This window comes from Gekko japonicus, unplaced genomic scaffold, assembly GCF_001447785.1.
Source record: "Gekko japonicus isolate JY-2015 unplaced genomic scaffold, Gekko_japonicus_V1.1 scaffold292, whole genome shotgun sequence".
In the NCBI taxonomy this organism is placed as follows: Eukaryota; Metazoa; Chordata; class Lepidosauria; order Squamata; family Gekkonidae; genus Gekko; species Gekko japonicus.
In genome coordinates this window covers 1,082,707-1,100,919 of record NW_015173131.1, presented here as the reverse complement: position 1 = coordinate 1,100,919, position 18,213 = coordinate 1,082,707, and the positions used below count along the sequence as shown (strand labels likewise).

Genomic DNA, 18,213 nt, shown 5'->3' with positions numbered 1-18,213 from the left:
TGATGGTTCTACCAGTTATCTTTCCCACATCCATCCTCCAGTTCTTAGCACCAACTTAAAATGACCAGAGTCTCTAAAATGCCCTATACAAGATTCAGAGAGGCAGCTTTTCTATTGTAAGAGCACACTGATCCCCAGAGGAGTTAGCTCATACGACTGAAATAGATATACTGAGCATCCATGACTGGGAGATGACACAGATCTCTGGATTCATGGTGGAATTCACAAAGATCTGCACATATTTGTCACTGTGGAGAAACGCCATTTTAGGTATATGTTTAAGTTGGTGTGGGCCAGATAAGAGGAGACCATGAAACCTGAGGTAGGCTTTGGCCTAGTCTCCTCCTCATTCCCCCCCTCCTTGTTCCAACCAGCAGTCAGAGGGCAGCTCCCTAGAGAGGACAGGAAGTCCATCAAGGCTGTGAGGAGATCTGCCCCAGAATGCTGCAGGAGGGAGAGCCACTTCCTGGGTGGGAAGGGCTGTTGGATATAGTGGAGCTTTTGGGCGGGAAGCAGTTTTTGAGAACTGAGGTCGGTCTGCCTGAAGTCTGGAGCCAGTCAGGCTGTCGGCTGGAGTCTGCAGGAGGCCATGTTGGGAGTGGTGCTAATCTAACTTCCTCCAGGGAAAGCAAGTCATGTGCCTGCCCTGCAGACCATCTAGACAGGGTATGTGTAGTGAAGGGAGAGATGGAGCGATTTATTATCCACCTTTATTTTGATTCTTCAGTTCACTGTTAATATGCCTGTATATAGTTGAGTGATTTCAAAATAAATTCTTTTACTGTTGACCCTGAGAAGTCCCTCTGTACCACATTGTTCCCCCAGCCGCTTGGACACGCTAAGAGTGGGTTGGGGACTCCCTGAGGAGAATAAGGGCAAAATGGTCAGTTGCCAACTCTCCAGGGGAGCCCCAAACATTACCAGGAAGCCCCGAGGTGGGTTCCTAGCAACAGCAGAGGGAGGTTAGGAGGCTGTCCCGCCTAACCAGAGCCCAAGACAGGGACAGTGGTGGCAGCAATACCCGGAGGCAGTGGTGAAAAACTGCCCCTTCAGGTGCCAGGCCAGGCAAAGGAGGGGTGGGCAGAGCGGGGTCTGCCAGCTGACGCGGGCCCGTTCCGCCACAGTCACCATTAAAAAACATCAGGCAAAGGAGAAATCCTGTGCACACATCTGCCTCCAGTTATGTTGCTCTGAAAGCAGTGTTTGAAACAACCCCCCCCCTCAATAAAGATGGAACTAAAGGGTGAGAGAAAGGAAAGCCAGTTATGTAAGAGAAACAGGGTGACAAGCAGGGGTCTTGTTGTAGAAAAAGAGCTGCCGGAGCTCATTAGCATAACTCATTAGCATAACTTATTTGCATATGCCACGCCCCCTGGCATCACCGGAAGTGACAGAAGGCCACACCCCCTGACATCACCGGAAGTGTGTCAGAAGGCCCGGCTACTTACCCTCCTGCTTCATCCTCATTCCCAAACGGAATGAGGATCGAAGCAGAGGGCGGGGTAAAGAAGGGGGCGGGGCTTCACCACGTGACCGCCCCGCCCCCTAGAGGTTCTCTTCCGGAGCTCCGTACCTGAGAGCTCCCCCCCGACTAGAGCCCTGGTGACAAGAAAGGTGAAGGAAAGCATCTTTGGAAAGTAAGGTGGTTTCTGGAGCACAGGACACTTTTACATTGTTAAGGGATGCTTCCAAAAGCAGCCAATTGTGCGGCAGGGTGAAAAGAGTCCATGTTTTAATGGCCGCACAAGTATGGTACAAAATGTTAATTCAATTTCCGATTTTTGTCAGTGCAGGCTTGCAATGCTGCTTACAGTTAATGGCTCCTACATGTGGTGGGGGAGGGAGAGGAGAGCCTGTCATTCATAAGTGCCTCCAGGGCTGTGGCAGTACAAAAGAAGAAGGGAACAATGGGGAGGATCTCTGGGAACTTGACAGCGATGCAGGCAATTAAGTGGGAACGTAATTATAGCCAAGCAAAACTCTCAACAAGGACGTAAGTAGTGGGGCTATTTACATTTCTTTCTCGACATTTTAGTGCTTCCTTAAAAAAATTCATTCTAGAAGAACTTGATCTTGTAATTGAAAAAAATAACTGGAACAAAATGTTACCATTCGCTTTGCCCTATCTCTGATCAGTAAATTGACATTATCTTCAGTACTGCTGCTATTATTTACTTCAATTTTTTTTCCCAATAAAGAGCAAGAAAAGGATGGCGAATCTGTGAGCACACAACCAAAGATGCACAAGGATACTGGTGTACGGAGCACCAGCTGATTATCAAAATCATTCTTATTATCGTACAGATGGATTTAATAGGGGTTGCCATGAAGCCCAATGAATACAATGTATATATAATCCAAGAGACTTCAAAGGCCTCTGTGACGTCGGAATCACCAAGGCAAACTCCGGCAGGCAACTATGAAGTGCTCCAAAATTAGCAGCTGCACAAATACCACAGATTAGTGCTGGAAGGAAAGTTGTTCATTTGTAAACATATTCCAGGAAAGGCGGCAATGGCAACTGTTAGTTTTGGGGAAATTTGGCAATGCTCTTTTCAGACCCACTCTGGGAGAAGAGAATTTACACAGACATTTTGCTATCCCCATATACAGATTCCCCAAAGCAGATGCAAGAAACCGATTATACAGCAAACTGAGCAACTAGCACATTTAATATTTGGCCGTGACCCAAAAAAACTGCACAAACTGTTCTGCGTGCCCAGGGGAGTTTCCACTTGTGATTCCTCAGCAGCAGCTCGTCAAGCCAATTTGAAAAGCAGTTTGCAGCATGACACGGCAAGGGAAAGGTTTGAGCTCCAAATAATAAATTAAAGAAACTAGGCATGCAAAACAATTACAAATATGGCTACTTTTCTCTCCATAAGTAACATCTTTTGCATGTGGTGTTGCACTTTTTTTGGCAATTTTTGCTGAATAATAAGAAACCCAATAAAATAAACCTTTAGCCAGCAATCAGAACATCCATCCCGCTCCTGGCCCACCCTGCATGGGGAGAGCAACCAAAGGAGATGAGAGTCGGAAGATCTAAAATCTGTCATAAGGTACTGGCTGTCTGGAGCCTCTAGGACCGAGAGCTGGTTTCTAGGGAATACTATTACAGTTTGGTACAACCCCTTTCCAACCAGACTGCAGTTTGGTAGAATGGCTAAGACCTCCAAAGGTCTAATATAATCCATTTTTTGAGCTATTCGGAAATGAAAATAAAGATATAACAAGCCCTGGCAAATCAGGAATTGGCAAAGTAACATGTTGATGAGGTTGCAGGAAGAGTAAGAGCTTGTAAACATGTTTAGCATTGTATAATACAAACAAATTAGAACAACTTCACCCAAAAAAGGAAAAACTTACCAGCCCCCAAAGGGCCCCTTCTGTTGTAGCAACAATTGTCGCAGCTCTAGGAGTGTTGTACATCAAGGCCAGCTCTCCAAAGCTGCCACGGTTATCATAGCGGCCAACACAACGGGACTGGCCATCTCGAGATACAAAAATATCGTACAATCCCCTACAATCACAGAGGGAAGAAAACGTGGGCATTAAAACTAATGAAAATACTCATAATAAAGAAGCCCTCACTGGCACAAACTCAAGGAAGAATGGCTCTCTCGTTTCCCCCCCCCCCAATTAAACAAGATAAGTTTTCAAGCCTCTCATCTGTGGTGTAGATAGAGCATACCCCTGCCTGCAGTTAAACAACTTGCCCTTTCCTTTTGCTCTCTTTGTGTTTAGATACCTCCTAACAAAAATGGCACATGCTTCCTATAGGGATGGAGCCTACGGCTTCAGGAGAAGAAGAGGTTCACACAGTGGTGTATTTCCCCATACTTTTTCTTTCCCACAGCAACCTGCTGTGACCCCTAAAAAAGCACTGCTGGGGGGGGGGGGCACAGGAATGTACAGGGGACTGTAGTGAGGAGGGGAAATCAGACAAAATTATCCCCATCTTGCTCTTATGCCCAAGCAAAGCTTGCTCTGTCTCCTCTGCTTGGAGTAGAGTGAGGTAGGAGCGAGTTTGCCTGATCACCCTCCTTAGTGCAATCACCTGTGCCCAGAGCCCTTTTGTCCATAGATCCCATGACCCCCCCCCCTTTCCCTTTGCAGGGGTCACAGAGGGTAGTTGGAGGAAGGGAGACAACAGAAAAGACCACCACTGTGAGTGCCTTCCATTTGCCCAATTGCACAACCATGCATAGACAAACACATTCTGCAACTGGTTTTTGTAAAGTAGTCAGGTTGTACTTCCAAATGAGGGTCTTGTTTCTAGAAATTCGACTGTTCAAACAGAAACCCAGTCACTTCATAACCAGACGTTTTCTATGAGCAAAACTCCAAGGCAATGTCCCTTCAACATTTTCAAGTGGCTTTTTAAACAGAACAACTTCTCTAAAAGTCTATGGAAATATTCTTGGAGTGACTCTGACTTGCGTTACCACAACCACCAATCCACTGCATTCCTCAGGCTTACATCTGTTAGCATACAAGTTCCACAGGAAACCACAAATTGACATGTTTTACCGTATCTGTAGAAGAATTAAGTTCATCTCCAAAACCTTCGCCATGAAAAATGTTTGAGAGGCAAAGGTGACATGGCCATCCCAAACCCTTTTGAAAAGGAGATCAACACATTTCATGACCCTAACTAATAAATTACATTCTTCCTACACAGAGATGGTTTGATGACGATGAATCATAGTTTGTACAAGTTATGTTTACAAACCAGCTTCGTTCGAAGTCCTGGTCTGGCATTCATCCACAAAGCTTGGTTTGGAAAATAGGGGAAAGGTCATGTGTGGAGGAGAAAAGTCTTAATTATCACTTTGGCAGGTCAACTCTATCACATCTAAAAACCAAGAACAAATAAAAATACCAGTGTTTTATATGATGCCCAAGTTCAGCTATGGATTGTGAAGGTAGGTAACAAAAATACTACCTAGCTTGAGTTTAGACATCGTGATAAATGGTGGTTTGTTTAAACTGTGGTTTGTGCAATCAAGTCTGGTTAGTCTATAATGTGAAGTAAAAGGCAGCTTGGGAAGGAGAGGAGCTCTTGTATGAGCAGCTCCCCTTCAGCATTACCTGTTGTTAATCAACCAGAGGCTGACTCATCCTCCTTTATTGGTTAGCTCCCAATCAGTGTGATTGGCTTTCAGTGGGGTGTGGAGGTTTGGCCTAAGCTATTTATTTAGGGCTTCTGTGGGCAGGCCCAAACTCTGCTAGGTAGCAGTCCCCACTCCTGCGCTGAAGTGTCCCAGCTCCAGTGACAAAAGTGTTTGGAACAAGGGAATAAACAGACGAGTTTAGAAGACGAGTGAGTTCAGCAGCAGGGCAAGGAAGCCAGGGCACTAGTCTCTCCATGTCTGTAAAAGGGTAAGCACACTTTCCACAAAGATCTACATAAATAGGAAATTTATTTTTTTTTAAAAAGATTTTAAAAAGCAATTCTGAAGGTAGAATGCCAGCAAGGGGTGGGGGGGCTATCCAGTGTATTGCACTGAGTGCAACATGTATCTGCCAGCTTGATAGAAGTCAGGGGTGTGTGCTCAGTGCAAGGAGCTCTGGTTCTCAGGAAACAAGTTCACACCCTTGAGGCCAAGGTGGCTGACCTGGAGAACCAGAGCCAGTCAGTTAGGCATACGGATAAGACTCTCGGGGCTTTCTTAGATATGTCCCACTCTGAGAATGGTAGCCATGTTGCTGTCAGGGAACATGAGGGTGAAGGGGAAACAGGGAACCATCCTGAAGAAAGGGGGAATTGTTCTCAGAAGGGACTCCTTCTTTAGCTGGTGAACAGGTATCCTTTCGCACCAAGGAACCATCTCCTGGCAGGGAGGGAAGGTGGCTCTTGATAGTTGGTGCTGGTAGACAGTGCTGTGGAGGAGCCAAGGATCATGGTAAATGTTGGCACCAATAGTGTGGGGAAATGCAGTTGTGTGGTCCTGGAGGAAAAATTCAACCTACTAGGCAGGAGACTCAAGGCCAAGACCTCCAAAGTAGCCTTCTCAGAAGTGCTGCCTGTTCCAGACAGGCACAAATTAGGAGTCTCAATGCATGGATGAGACAATGGTGTACAGAAGAACGATTTACATTTAATAGGCACTGGGTGTCAGGATCCACAGCAAGACAATAAAGTACACGCTTCTAGGAAGGTTTTACTTTTATTGAAAAGCCATAGATGCAGTAACATGAACACTGTTAGGAATGGCAGGTTACCTATGCGCATAATAGGATATAGGGCATTCGTATGCGCCCCCCCTCCAAGTGCTACCCAATTAGATGGGCTCCCACGTGCGGGCATTTGGCAGATTCACTAACTGCCGCGAAGCTGGGAAAGAAAAAAGCTTCCCACGAAACCTAGACACACCAACTCCTCCAGTGACCTTGAAAGATACGCGTTACAGCTCAGATGCAATTAAGCGCATGGGAAGGAATGGAAAGCAATTAGGAACATACACCACACTCATGGCAGCCATAGCTGACACTGGGATGCTTTTCAGAACAAGCAAGAACTGTACAAAAGAGACAACCTCCACTTGTCCCAAGAAGGAACCCGGCTGCTGGTGCTTAAAATCAAAAATGTTGCAGAGCAGTTTTAAAACTAAATCCTGAAGGAAAATCGGCAGGACATGAAATGTCTGTGGTCCAGGAAGGCTCATCTCTAAGAGATGAAGGGGTAGCTGTTACTGTTCTAGAAGGAAATTGATTAGGACTGGACACTGACAGGGTGATAAACAATACTGACTGCCTGAAAAGGTCTAGAGGCCATAGGAGGAAGGTTGCAGGCCTAACGTGTCTGGGGAATTATAGATGTTTATTTGTAAATGCTACAAGAGTCTGAGGTAAAATGGAGGGAGCTGGAATGCTTAGTGTCAGGAGAACACAGACATTGTAGGCATTTCAGAAACTTCATGGGATGAGAATAATCAGTGGGATACAGTGATTCCAGGATATAAATTATATTGGAAGGATAGGGAGGGAAGAGTCGGAGGTGGAGTAGCTCTGTATGTCAGAGAGGGTATGCAGTTCAGTAAAACTGAGAATCTAAGAGAAACTCGTAGAGTTCGTTATCGCCCACCAGATCAAAGGTTAGAGGATGATTTAAAAACAGCAAAAGAATGAAGGGAAGCAACTAGATGAAATAACTATGTTGTAATAGGTGATTTGAACTTTGTTGTTCAGTCGTACAGTCGAGTCCGACTCTTCTCCAGGCCCTCCTGTCTTCCGCCATCCTCTGAAGTTTGCTCAATTTCATGTTCGTTGCATCTATGACACTGTCTAACCATCTCATCCTTTGCCGTCCCCGTCTTCTTTGACCTTCAATCTTTCCCAGCATCAGGGTCTTCTCCAGTGAGTGCTCCCTTCTCATTTGGTGGCCAGAGTATTTGAGCTTCAGTTTCATTATCTGGCCTTCCAGGGAACAGTCAGGGTTGATTTCTTTTAGGATTGACTGATTTGATCTTCTTGCAGTCCAAGGGACTCTCAAGAGTCTTCTCCAGCACCATAATTCAAAAGAATCTATTCTTTGGCGCTCGGCCTTCCTTATAGTCCAACTCTCGCAGCCATACATGACTACTGGGAATACCATTGCTTATAGTATGTGTTCAATTTGCTCCCTTTTGCTAGAGAGGCCGCTTCTTTGCCGCGCCGCAGGATTGTCCTGTGATCGGCACCTCCCCCCTAACCACGGGACCTCGACGGGACCTTGACGGGACGTCTGATCGCGCAGCCGCGCGTTATTTTGCTCTGGGCCAAACAGCCATGCCTCCCCCCCCCCCATTTTCCTGCCCGTGTGACCGGGGCCTGAGGCTTGTTAAGCCATGGTTTATAAACCACAGTTTATCAAACTCTCTAAATTCAGGCCCACTTGTGTTGTGGTCTTGTGTAGCCTATGCATATTCTTTCCAAGTGATGAATGAACCATTATATGCAGTGCTGCTCCTTGAATATGTTTGCTATCATTCACTCTTGACCATCTCTCCTTAATTTAAAAAAGCACACATCTAGCACTCCTAGTTATTATACTACTTACTGGAATACCACTAGGAGACCACTGAGTCGTTAGACAAGGAACTAAGTCATAAAATTAATAAAGCTGTGCTTTGGTGTCTTACCGTTCAATGACATAAAAGTTGTCTCCATCGTCTCCCTGGTCAATTACATGTTCCTGAGGTTGCACTTTCCTTTCAAACATGGCATCGAGAACCTGTGACAGTTGCTCCTGAAAGGGCAACAGTGCTTTGGTTGGTATTACTTGCAAAAGGAATTTTTAAGGCAAAACTACTTTTAATGCCCCAAATTATCTTCTTTATGCACAGAGTTCACATTCAATGTGTTTTCAGTCACTGACTCTAGCAATCATAATGTTAATATTTCAAATATTTCATTGCCTTCACAGAGCTTTCTCCCTCTAAGGAAAACATGTATATTTGGTACTGCATGAAGCATGCTTTAATTTTTTTACACCACAATAAGGACAAAAGTAACCACTGCACATATTGGTTCCTTGAAAGAATTAAAATACTATACATTACATTACAAGGGGTGTGTGTGCATGTATATATATTTCCCCACACAAACGACAATTATTTGCATGTAGAGAAAATACATCACATATGAAGGAGTACTGCACTTATGAAATTCCTGAAGTATGTACTTGCTTGGGGCAACTAATGGTACCGCAGGGCTCATCACTGTGCCACATTAGTTTCCATCTGTAATGTGGAGACTTGGCTCATCTCATAAGGCAGCCATGTGAGGTAGCAGTCAAAGAATTTTGCAAAGTACTATTCAATGGGTATAAGCACTGAATAGTCAAGGCCAGGTGGAGCATATTTCACGCATGGACACACTAAAGATTACCCTATAGCTAGCATGCAACTAAATGGCTGGTTTCACTAAAATGGAGGTACCCATGCAAAGTCAAAATGGTTTGTTTTTATCATAAAATGCTGTTTGTGTGTTTCAACCCCTTTCCCCAATTTAACAAACTCTGGAGAGTTGGCATACCAGGGAGAAGGCCGCTCTTTTTAGCTTTCCAGAAGCAGAGACAGGATGCTTAAAAATATTTTTTTAAATGGGTATCACTGTGCCATTCCACCACCTGCAATCTGAAGCTATGCAATGAAGAAAAGACTGCACTGTGTGCTTTGCCTACATTTGAAACGATTCTGTGAGAGGCAAGAAGGAAAAAGTGAGTGGGATGAGGGACGTATGAAAAAGTAAGAGAGTCAAGAAAATAAGGGTCTTGACTAACAAAATAGTTTGCATTCAATAGTAAATATCACCAGGAAACATAATTAACGTACACACTACAAAAATGAGGGGAGGCTTGCCTAACAAGAAAAAATTGATGTGTGATTACGGCATGTGTGCTTCGATGCAGACTAAATTATGGTGGAAGTATTTCTTGTAAAGAAGCTATACTTTCAAGCCACAATTTTAGTTAATCGTTTGTGAAACTGTGATTCTAGAATGGATTTGTGGGACTAGCTCAGACACTCATTGGTGTACATAGCTTTGCTTGCTGAGATCCAAGTTCCTATTTCGTTAGGGGTTTTTTTGGTCCTCTATCTGATGTCATGCGTTTCAAATTCTGCACAGAGATTTTTGCCCATCCTTAGCACATAAGAAAACTTGTCTGTGTCCAAATATAACCTTTCCAGTTTGGGTGATATTAGATCTATTAATATCCAGCCGTGTTAATCAGCCTTTTCTAACAAAACGTTTTCTGAACTTTTAGTTAGTGCTATTTAATAACAATGAATATTGGGGCCTATTACTCACACAAGTCTATAGTATTCATTGTTTAAATTTTTGACTGGCACAGAGACTTGTGAAATCTGTTCTCAGTTGCTGCTGGAATTCAATGTTGCTTCCTTTTGCATTATTAAAGCCAAATGCACTACAGTCAACATTTTGAAAGCGCAAGGGATTATCTCAGTGGTCGCTAATACTTGTGAAATAAACTCTGCCAGGGTTTATACCATTTCTGGTGGGTGGAGTCTGGAAGATTTTGGAAATATAGTAATCTGGGGAGCTGACATACAGACAAAAGGCTGTTCCTTCCTGTACAAATCTTATCAAAGGAAGTTCCAGGGCTTTCATCATACCAGGATCCCCAATGGTCATGCGGTCTTTCTAAACCATTACTAAAAGGGTTCACATCATAGGTTAAGTAGTCTTCAACTAAATCCAAATTAAATACAGTTAAGAAGAAATCCACTCCATTTATCCAAGGACAAGCCCAATAACATTCAGAACACTATATTGGCAAACAGATTAGATAAGGAAAAGCAGGGCATTTTTGCCCACTGTTTACATATTATACTTGGCTTAAAATGTATGCCAGAATGTTTCACACTTTTCTAATGATTGCACATTCTAACAACTTGCAAACAGCTGAAGACTGCTATAGAACAGGACCTTCTAGCTGCCCCATTAGAAGCACGGGGCATGGCAAGATGGAGTGAGCCCAATGTGTCCCATCCCAGATCAACGACACAGTATTATAGAATCACAGAGTTGGAAGGGACCTCCAAGGTAATCTAGTCCAACCCCCTACACAATGCAGGAAATTCACAAATACCCCCCCATACACACACCACCAGTGACTGCTGTTCCATGCCCAGAAGATGACAAAAACCCTCCAAGATCCCTGGCCAAACTGGCCTGGAGAAAAATTGCTTCCTGACCCCAAAGTGGTAATCAGCATTTCCCTGGGCATGTAAGAAAGGGCCACAAGAACTAAGCACCTTCGTGCCCTCCCTCTCGTGATCTGCAGAAGTTCATACAATCAGCATTGCTGTCATATGGTTATCTAGCCTCTGTTTGAAAACCCCCAAAGAAGGAGAACCCACCACCTCCCGTGGAAGCCTGTTCCACTGAGGAACCACTCTGTCAGGAAGTTCTTCCTAATGTTTACCCGAAAATGCTTCAGATTTAATTTCAACCCAACTGGTTCTGGTCTGACCTTCTGGGGCAACAGAAAAAACAACTCTGTAGCATCCTCTATATGACAGTTATCATGTCACCTCTCAGTTGCCTCCTCTCCAGGCTAAACATACCCAGCTCCTTCAACCTTTCCTCATAGGACTTGGTCTCCAGACCCCTCACCGCTTCCTGACCCCAAAGTGGTAATCAGCATTTCCCTGGGCATGTAAGAAAGGGCCACAAGAACTAAGCACCTTCGTGCCCTCCCTCTCGTGATCTGCAGAAGTTCATACAATCAGCATTGCTGTCATATGGTTATCTAGCCTCTGTTTGAAAACCCCCAAAGAAGGAGAACCCACCACCTCCCGTGGAAGCCTGTTCCACTGAGGAACCACTCTGTCAGGAAGTTCTTCCTAATGTTTACCCGAAAATGCTTCAGATTTAATTTCAACCCAACTGGTTCTGGTCTGACCTTCTGGGGCAACAGAAAAAACAACTCTGTAGCATCCTCTATATGACAGTTATCATGTCACCTCTCAGTTGCCTCCTCTCCAGGCTAAACATACCCAGCTCCTTCAACCTTTCCTCATAGGACTTGGTCTCCAGACCCCTCACCATTTTTGTTGCTCTCCTCTGGACACATTCTCTATACCCTTCTTAAACTGTGGTGCCCATAACTGAACACAATACTCTAGGTGGGGTCTAACCAGAGCAGAGTAAAGTGATACTGCCACTTCGCATGATCTGGACACTATACTTCTGTTGATACAGCCCAAAATCGTCTGTCCCGTTATCTCTAGAAAACCTACAGGATAGCGATTTAGCGCGATTGTTTGTGGCTATTGTTTCATTACTGTAAGACTGTAGTGACAATTCTAGGCCTATCCTGTATGGATTTGTCTAAGATCCTTTCAAAGCCATCTCAGACACTGGTCAACACTGCATCCTTAGAACATAACAGCAGCCTTTCTGGATCAGACCAGTGTTTCATCTAGTCCAGTATCCTGTTTCACACAGCAACCAACCAGTTGCCCTGGAAGGCCAAACAGGGCACAGAGGTCAAGACCCGCCCGTTGCAGCCTCCCAGCACCCGGATTCAGAGGTTTATTGCCTTTGTACATGGACACTCACTGCAGCAGTAAACTACTTAACTTAGCAGTTTAACAGTCGTTCGACTGTTTCTCCTGAATCCCCACCATTCAGTTTTGTTAGGTAATACTAACTTCTCATCTTATGGCAGAGAGGGAAAGGTGTCTATGTATAGCTCCTGTAATCAAACCACAGGATTGTATAAGTAACACATCTCCCAAACAGTGTTCCCTCTAAACTGAGTTAGTATGAGCTAGCTCACAGTTTTTTAGCTTCCGGCTCACACATTTTTGTCTCAGCTCGGGAAGGATGGCTCCAGAACAAATTAATTTAGGCAGCAGCCAAATCACTCGCTCACAATTTTAATGCCAGTAGCTCACAAAGTGGAATTTTTGCTCACAGGACTCCACAGCTTAGAGGGAACATTGCTCCCAAATGCCCTCTATTACCTGAACTAGAAGACCCCCCAAATGCTTTACAGCCTTTCTTCATCCCAGCCTCTTGATCGTTTTGCTTACCCTTTCCCTAGCTCCACAGTGCCGTTTTTGAAATGGAGCAACCAGAACAGTGCCTGTACTACAATCGTGGCCATACTGTACATGTATACAAAAGCATGATGGCATTCGTTTCTACTTTCCATCACTTTCCTAATAAGCCCCAGCATGGAATTTTCTTTTTCACTGCTCTTCTGTTTTTATTGAGGAAATCACCACAACCAAAATCTCTCTGTTGGATATCCTCAGCCAGTGAACATGAGAATTGGGGGGGTGGGGTATTTGTGCCAGTGTGCTTCATTTTACATTCTTCTTGATCCTAGGGGGAAGAACTAGAGAGAGAGTAAAGCATTGGCATTTCCTGCAATGTTTTTTACAAACTTTTTAGGAGTACCACAAACCCACTCTGAAGATCAAGGAATGGCTGCTGGGGCAGGATTTAACCATTTCTCCTGCACTTTTCACCCATTTAAATCCCCCCCCCCCGCCAGCAGCATTAACTGCCCAGCAGGAAGACTCACTACTGCTGAACCTTTTTTCCCTCCGAGATGTAATTGCAGTTTTGCACGAGGGATGCATTTCAATCAGCTAAGGTAGGAAAGGAAAGGCCGATGCAAACCCTCCTCCCAGCAAACCTTCTGGATCTTCAAAGCAGCCATGTGAGGCTCATAATTAATTTTCAAAAACCTGCAGGAGATCGCAACCATAAATCTCTTGCATCATGTCCTGTTTGACCTTTGTTTGCCATTTTTGTAGCCCATTTATCCGCTGTGGGGGGGGAAATCCTTTCGGTGCTTCTAGTCTGCCAAGGCTTCCACCATCCTGAATAAACTGGTGTCATCTGCCAGCAAAGCTCCCTCACTGCTCACCCCCCCCCCCCGCAACTCCAGATCACTAATGAATGAATCAAAGAATACTGCCTCCCATAGGACTGCCAGCTCCAGGTTAGGAAATACCTGGAGGTTTTAGGGGTGGAGCCTGAGAAGGGCAAGGCCTGGGGTGGGGAGGAACATCAGTGTGGTATAAGGCCATAGAGTTCACCTTCCAAAGTGGCTATTTTCTACAGGTGACCTGATCTGTCACCTGGAGATCAGTTGTAATCCCAGCAGATCTCCAGCTACATGTGAATTTTAATTGATTATGGTTTATTCCCGGATATTATGAAGGAAATTACAATACTGAGCTGGATTAAGAAGCTGACACCTCCTTACAATATAGAATTACATCTGAGGAAGACTGTAAAGTTGAAATGAGTTCATAACCAGGTACTCATTATGTTGGACTATGTTGGACTTTTTTTTTTTTTACAATATTGTATAATTGAGAATGCTGAAAAAACTTTTTGCGATTTTATAAAGTCTAAAAAGTTATGTAAATCTTCTTAATAGTGTCCATATCACAGGGCTTGCTTGTGCGTTTTTCCTGTTGGATACCTGTGATCCCTCTTGTTTTGTGTTGTACCACCTGGAAGCTGGCAGCCCTTGTCCAATATAGATCACCAAGGCCCTCTTTGCTTAATGTTGTTCATTTGAAAAATGAACAATGCACTTATTTCTCTGCTGCCTGTTCTAATAAGATCTGCCTTCAAACTATACTCAAGATAAAGTTAGCTAATTTGTCAAAAAAGCTTTTTTTCAGGTCGAAGCATACCAGATCATTTCTACTTACATATTTGTTGATGCTTTAAAAAAAAAAAAAACCTCTAAAAAGCAACAGCCACCACCATCTCTGCCCAATTTATAAATATATGAAGTTGATGCAGAACCAGATACCAGTATTACATGATTTTATGATGTGTTTCATTTATGTTTATGGAAGAAGATAAACCTTGGGGGAAAAGAAGCTGTAATAGGAATATTATATTGCACCAAGTATTTTTTTTCTTTTTCAATACATCAACCTCTGTGAAAACCTGGGGCTCCCAAACCACTAGAGAACATGAAAGGGGAGCAAAAAGAACAGTATTACAGATATCAAATCCAGAAATTGTTCCCCCAGATCCCAGGGGATTGGGCCCTGGCTTTCACCCAAATCTGGCTGCCTAAACTAGCCACAGGGAAAAGAATCAAAGGCAAAGATTAACCCTTACTTTGCCTCAAAAGTAAATTTGCTGAGCAGGACCTAGGGATGTGCTGAGTGCAATAAAACCTTAGCCTTTAATCAGTGAAAAGTCAAAAGCGTTTATTCAGGTGGTCAGGAAAAAATAAGAGAAAATGGTCATTCCATACTGGGACAACATCTCAGGAAAAAAGGCAATTATGCACATTCTACTCAAAGCAAGCAGACACAGTACAATAAAATATTTATTTATTTATATTTATAATTTCATTTTTACTCTTTTTACTCATGTTATAGGGTTGCCAACCTCCAGTTGAGAGCCAGTTTGGTGTAGTGGTTAAGTGCGTGGACTCTTAATCTGGGAGAACCGGGTTTGATTCCCCACTCCTCCACTTGCACATGGCTGGATGACCTTGGGCAAGCCATAACTCTGGCACAGCTGTTCCTGAAAAAGAGCAGTTTCTGTCAGAGTTCTCTCAGCCTCACCCACCTCACAGGGTGTCTGTTGTGGGGAGGGGAAGGGAAAGGAGTTTGTAAGCCGCTCTGAGACTCTCTTGGGTAGTGAAGGGTGGGGTATAAATCCAATCTCTTCTTCTTCTCTTCCAGGCAAGGCCTGGAGATCTCCCACTATTACAACTGATATGCACATAGTTTTGCCAACCTCCATGTGGAGCCAGGAAATCTCCCAGAATTACAACTGATCTCCAGACTACAGAGATCAGTTCTCTGGAGAAAAAGGTTGCTTTGGAGGTTGGAGTTTATGGGATTATACCCTGTTGAGGTCCTTCCTCACTCCCCAAATATCCAGGTATTTTCCCAATCCAGAGTTAGCAACCCTACTTCCCAAGCTAAACTGGATACCTGCATTGCTAGGGTTAACTCCACTCCTTCCATAGATTGAGGGCACAGTTCATGATTAATGCTGAGCTGCCCAGCAGAACACGATGCAGAATGAAGAACAAAGCCAAATAGGTTCCTCTTGAGTTAGATACTTATTTTAATTCTTAAAATCCCTGTGTGGGATTGGCTTGTTTTCCCTGCAGTTTCTACGTTTCCTGTCTGAACCCCTCAACTATAAATGGGGCGATATAATGTATCTTCTGAATGTCCATCTGTGCTAAGAGCTTTGGCCAATCTTCAGCACTGTGCTGTGTTTCCAGGCCACCTTTCCACACGGCTTGTTTTTACTGTCCAAGCCAAATGTGTAACTCAGGTTGCATACACCCCACAAAGACAGTTGGGTGATTGACAAAGGGGGGGGGGGAATGGAAAGAAGTTTGGCTGGATGTTCTTGGGATCACCATGCTCTTCTGGACTGAAGCTGACTTAAGCTGAAGCAAGAAAAATATGTCCCTGAAAACTGGGCAAAAATTTTTGTCCAGTCTCATAAGAATTTTGCAAATTGCTGAAGTTCAAGTAAACAGATCCTCCCATATTAAGGGAATATGGAATTATGTTCTCCAACCAGGCCCGGAGCTACAGTGGGGCCTCTCAGGGCCCGGCCCTCAAACTTACTGCCAAGGCTCCCCAACCTCCCATCCAGCCCAGGCCCCCCAACTTCCCATTTTTTATTTTATTTTTCACGTCTCTCTGTCTCATCACCAGCAAGCCCTGCAGCATTCCCACGCCATGCCCAGTACCATGTGACCTCGCCAGTCAACCCAGCCCCCACCCTACATTCCCAAGGCGCCCAGCCACCATGATTTTCACCTCTCACTGCGACCACTCTAGCTCCGTCTCGTTGCCAACAAGGCAAGCCCCGTGCCGACCTCCATTCCCACACCATGCCCAGCACTGCATGATCTCGCTGGTTCAGAGGTCTGTTGCCTGGCAAGCTGTTTGGGAATAGAGGATGCACTGCTTATTCTGACTGAAGACAGAGAGAGAGGGAGGGAGGGAGAGAGTGTGTGTGTGTGTGTGTGTGTGTGTGTGTGTGTACATTTTATTCTCACAACAGCCTTGGGCTGAGAGTGTGTGCCTGGCCCAAAGATCCCCAGCAATTTACCATGGCAGAGTGGGGATTCAAAGCATAAACGGGTGCCCCACAAGAAAAAATTTGCTCCACAAACCGAAAAATCCTGGCTACGGCCCTGTCTCCATCTGACTGATAACTTCATTAAATGTAGCACATTTCCTCAGGGAAGGCAGATAATCCAGAAACACATGACTACAACACTATTTCTTTTTTGTTTATTGATGATTTTCAATTCATTTTTGGAAATAGTTTTGTTTACTGTTTTATAGTGAGTTTTTTCTTCTTTGAATGTTCATTCGTGTTCTATATTAGTTTTCACAAGCTGGAGACCAGCAAGTAATTAAAGGGGAAATAAATCATTACATAGAGGATATTTTGAGTAAACCAACTTCCCCGTCCTCTCTTGTTTTGCTATCCACTCCATGCTTCATGGCCTTCAGCATTCCATGCTGACGGCATCAATGCCCGTTCCACATCAGGCCATGGGGCAGGATGCTTTTTTGAATTTACTAAGTAAAGTATTTCTGGAAGCCTCCTAAGCATGCAGAAATGCCCGTCTTGTCTATGAGAGGCATTGTTTTACTGCCCTAAAGGTAAGCACCCAACCATCCATTTTGCTGTTAGGAGATCCCCCCCCCCTTTGCATCACAAGATCAATAGAAAGAATTGACACTAAGTTTAAGCACTCCAAATGGAAGCAGTGAAGACAGCATACGGGGCAACTTTTTTTTTTTTAACAGAATGCAATATTACAAACAATTCTACCACTTCAAAATACTTTTTAATTGCCATTTCAGGGAAGACAAGCAGAGAACCTATGGGGAATCACAGGGGGAGGACTGAAATCCTCCAATTCTTCTCTAGTAATCTATAAACTCTCAAGGGTTTGGGCAGACTAATTAATCCCCCCCCCCTTGTGCTTTTTTGGTCAATTTATGAAACCATTTCTCTGCCTACCAGGGAGAGTCCCATGCATGTAGAAACTGGTCTGTGAACAGCCTGGCTTTACTGCTTTCGTAATCGCAACACTGCAAATCACTTTACTGCTAGAAAGAATCAACATTACTACTCTGCAGATATCAGGCAATCTCCAAAAGATATTTCTACCTAGAATAAATTATAAACAACACAGAATTTGTATTGCTCTTCTTTATGGTAATGTCCTTGGTTTAAAAACAAAGAGCAATAAAGTAGTAGATTTTGCATTTCCCTTAAAAAAATCTATTCCCATTGTCTGTAACAAGGATGTTCTCAGTATGAGAACAGTGGCAGGAGACATGCAAATGTCAACCTATCCTCAATCCTGGGCTCACAGACCAAAGTTGCAAATACCTGTTCTACAGAACAGGCTCCTTGCCTGTAACTGATGATCTTTGAGTGTGCAGTATTCTGCACTGGCACAGAAGCAGCTTCACAAAACTCCAGAGTTTTATCCCACGGGTTTGCACTCTAACCCCCACCCCAGGGAGACTTGCCTCTGTGCCATGCCCCCCCCCCCCCGGGGGGGGGGGGGAAGACAAATGTGTTCCCATTCATTTGCTTCAGAAAGCCACACACAGCTTTTCCAAAACACGATAATAGAGGCCAGAAGTGTGGAAGGAGGACAGATTGTGTGGTGGCACAGATGACACTGTTGTTATTATTCACAAGAAT

The 18,213-nt window shown here is 44.2% G+C and overlaps 1 protein-coding gene across 1 annotated transcript in view; it reads right to left on the bottom strand.

Moving 5' to 3' along the window:
• Positions 1-18,213, bottom strand: part of PRKAR2A (protein kinase, cAMP-dependent, regulatory subunit type II alpha) — a 142,868-nt gene that overhangs the window by 16,251 nt on the left and 108,404 nt on the right. The window contains exons 5-6 of the mRNA XM_015422148.1: positions 8,127-8,233; positions 3,370-3,523 (exon numbers count right to left, since the gene is read on the bottom strand). Coding sequence (XP_015277634.1) covers positions 3,370-3,523; positions 8,127-8,233 — 261 coding nt within the window. The remainder of the gene's footprint in view (positions 1-3,369; positions 3,524-8,126; positions 8,234-18,213) is intronic.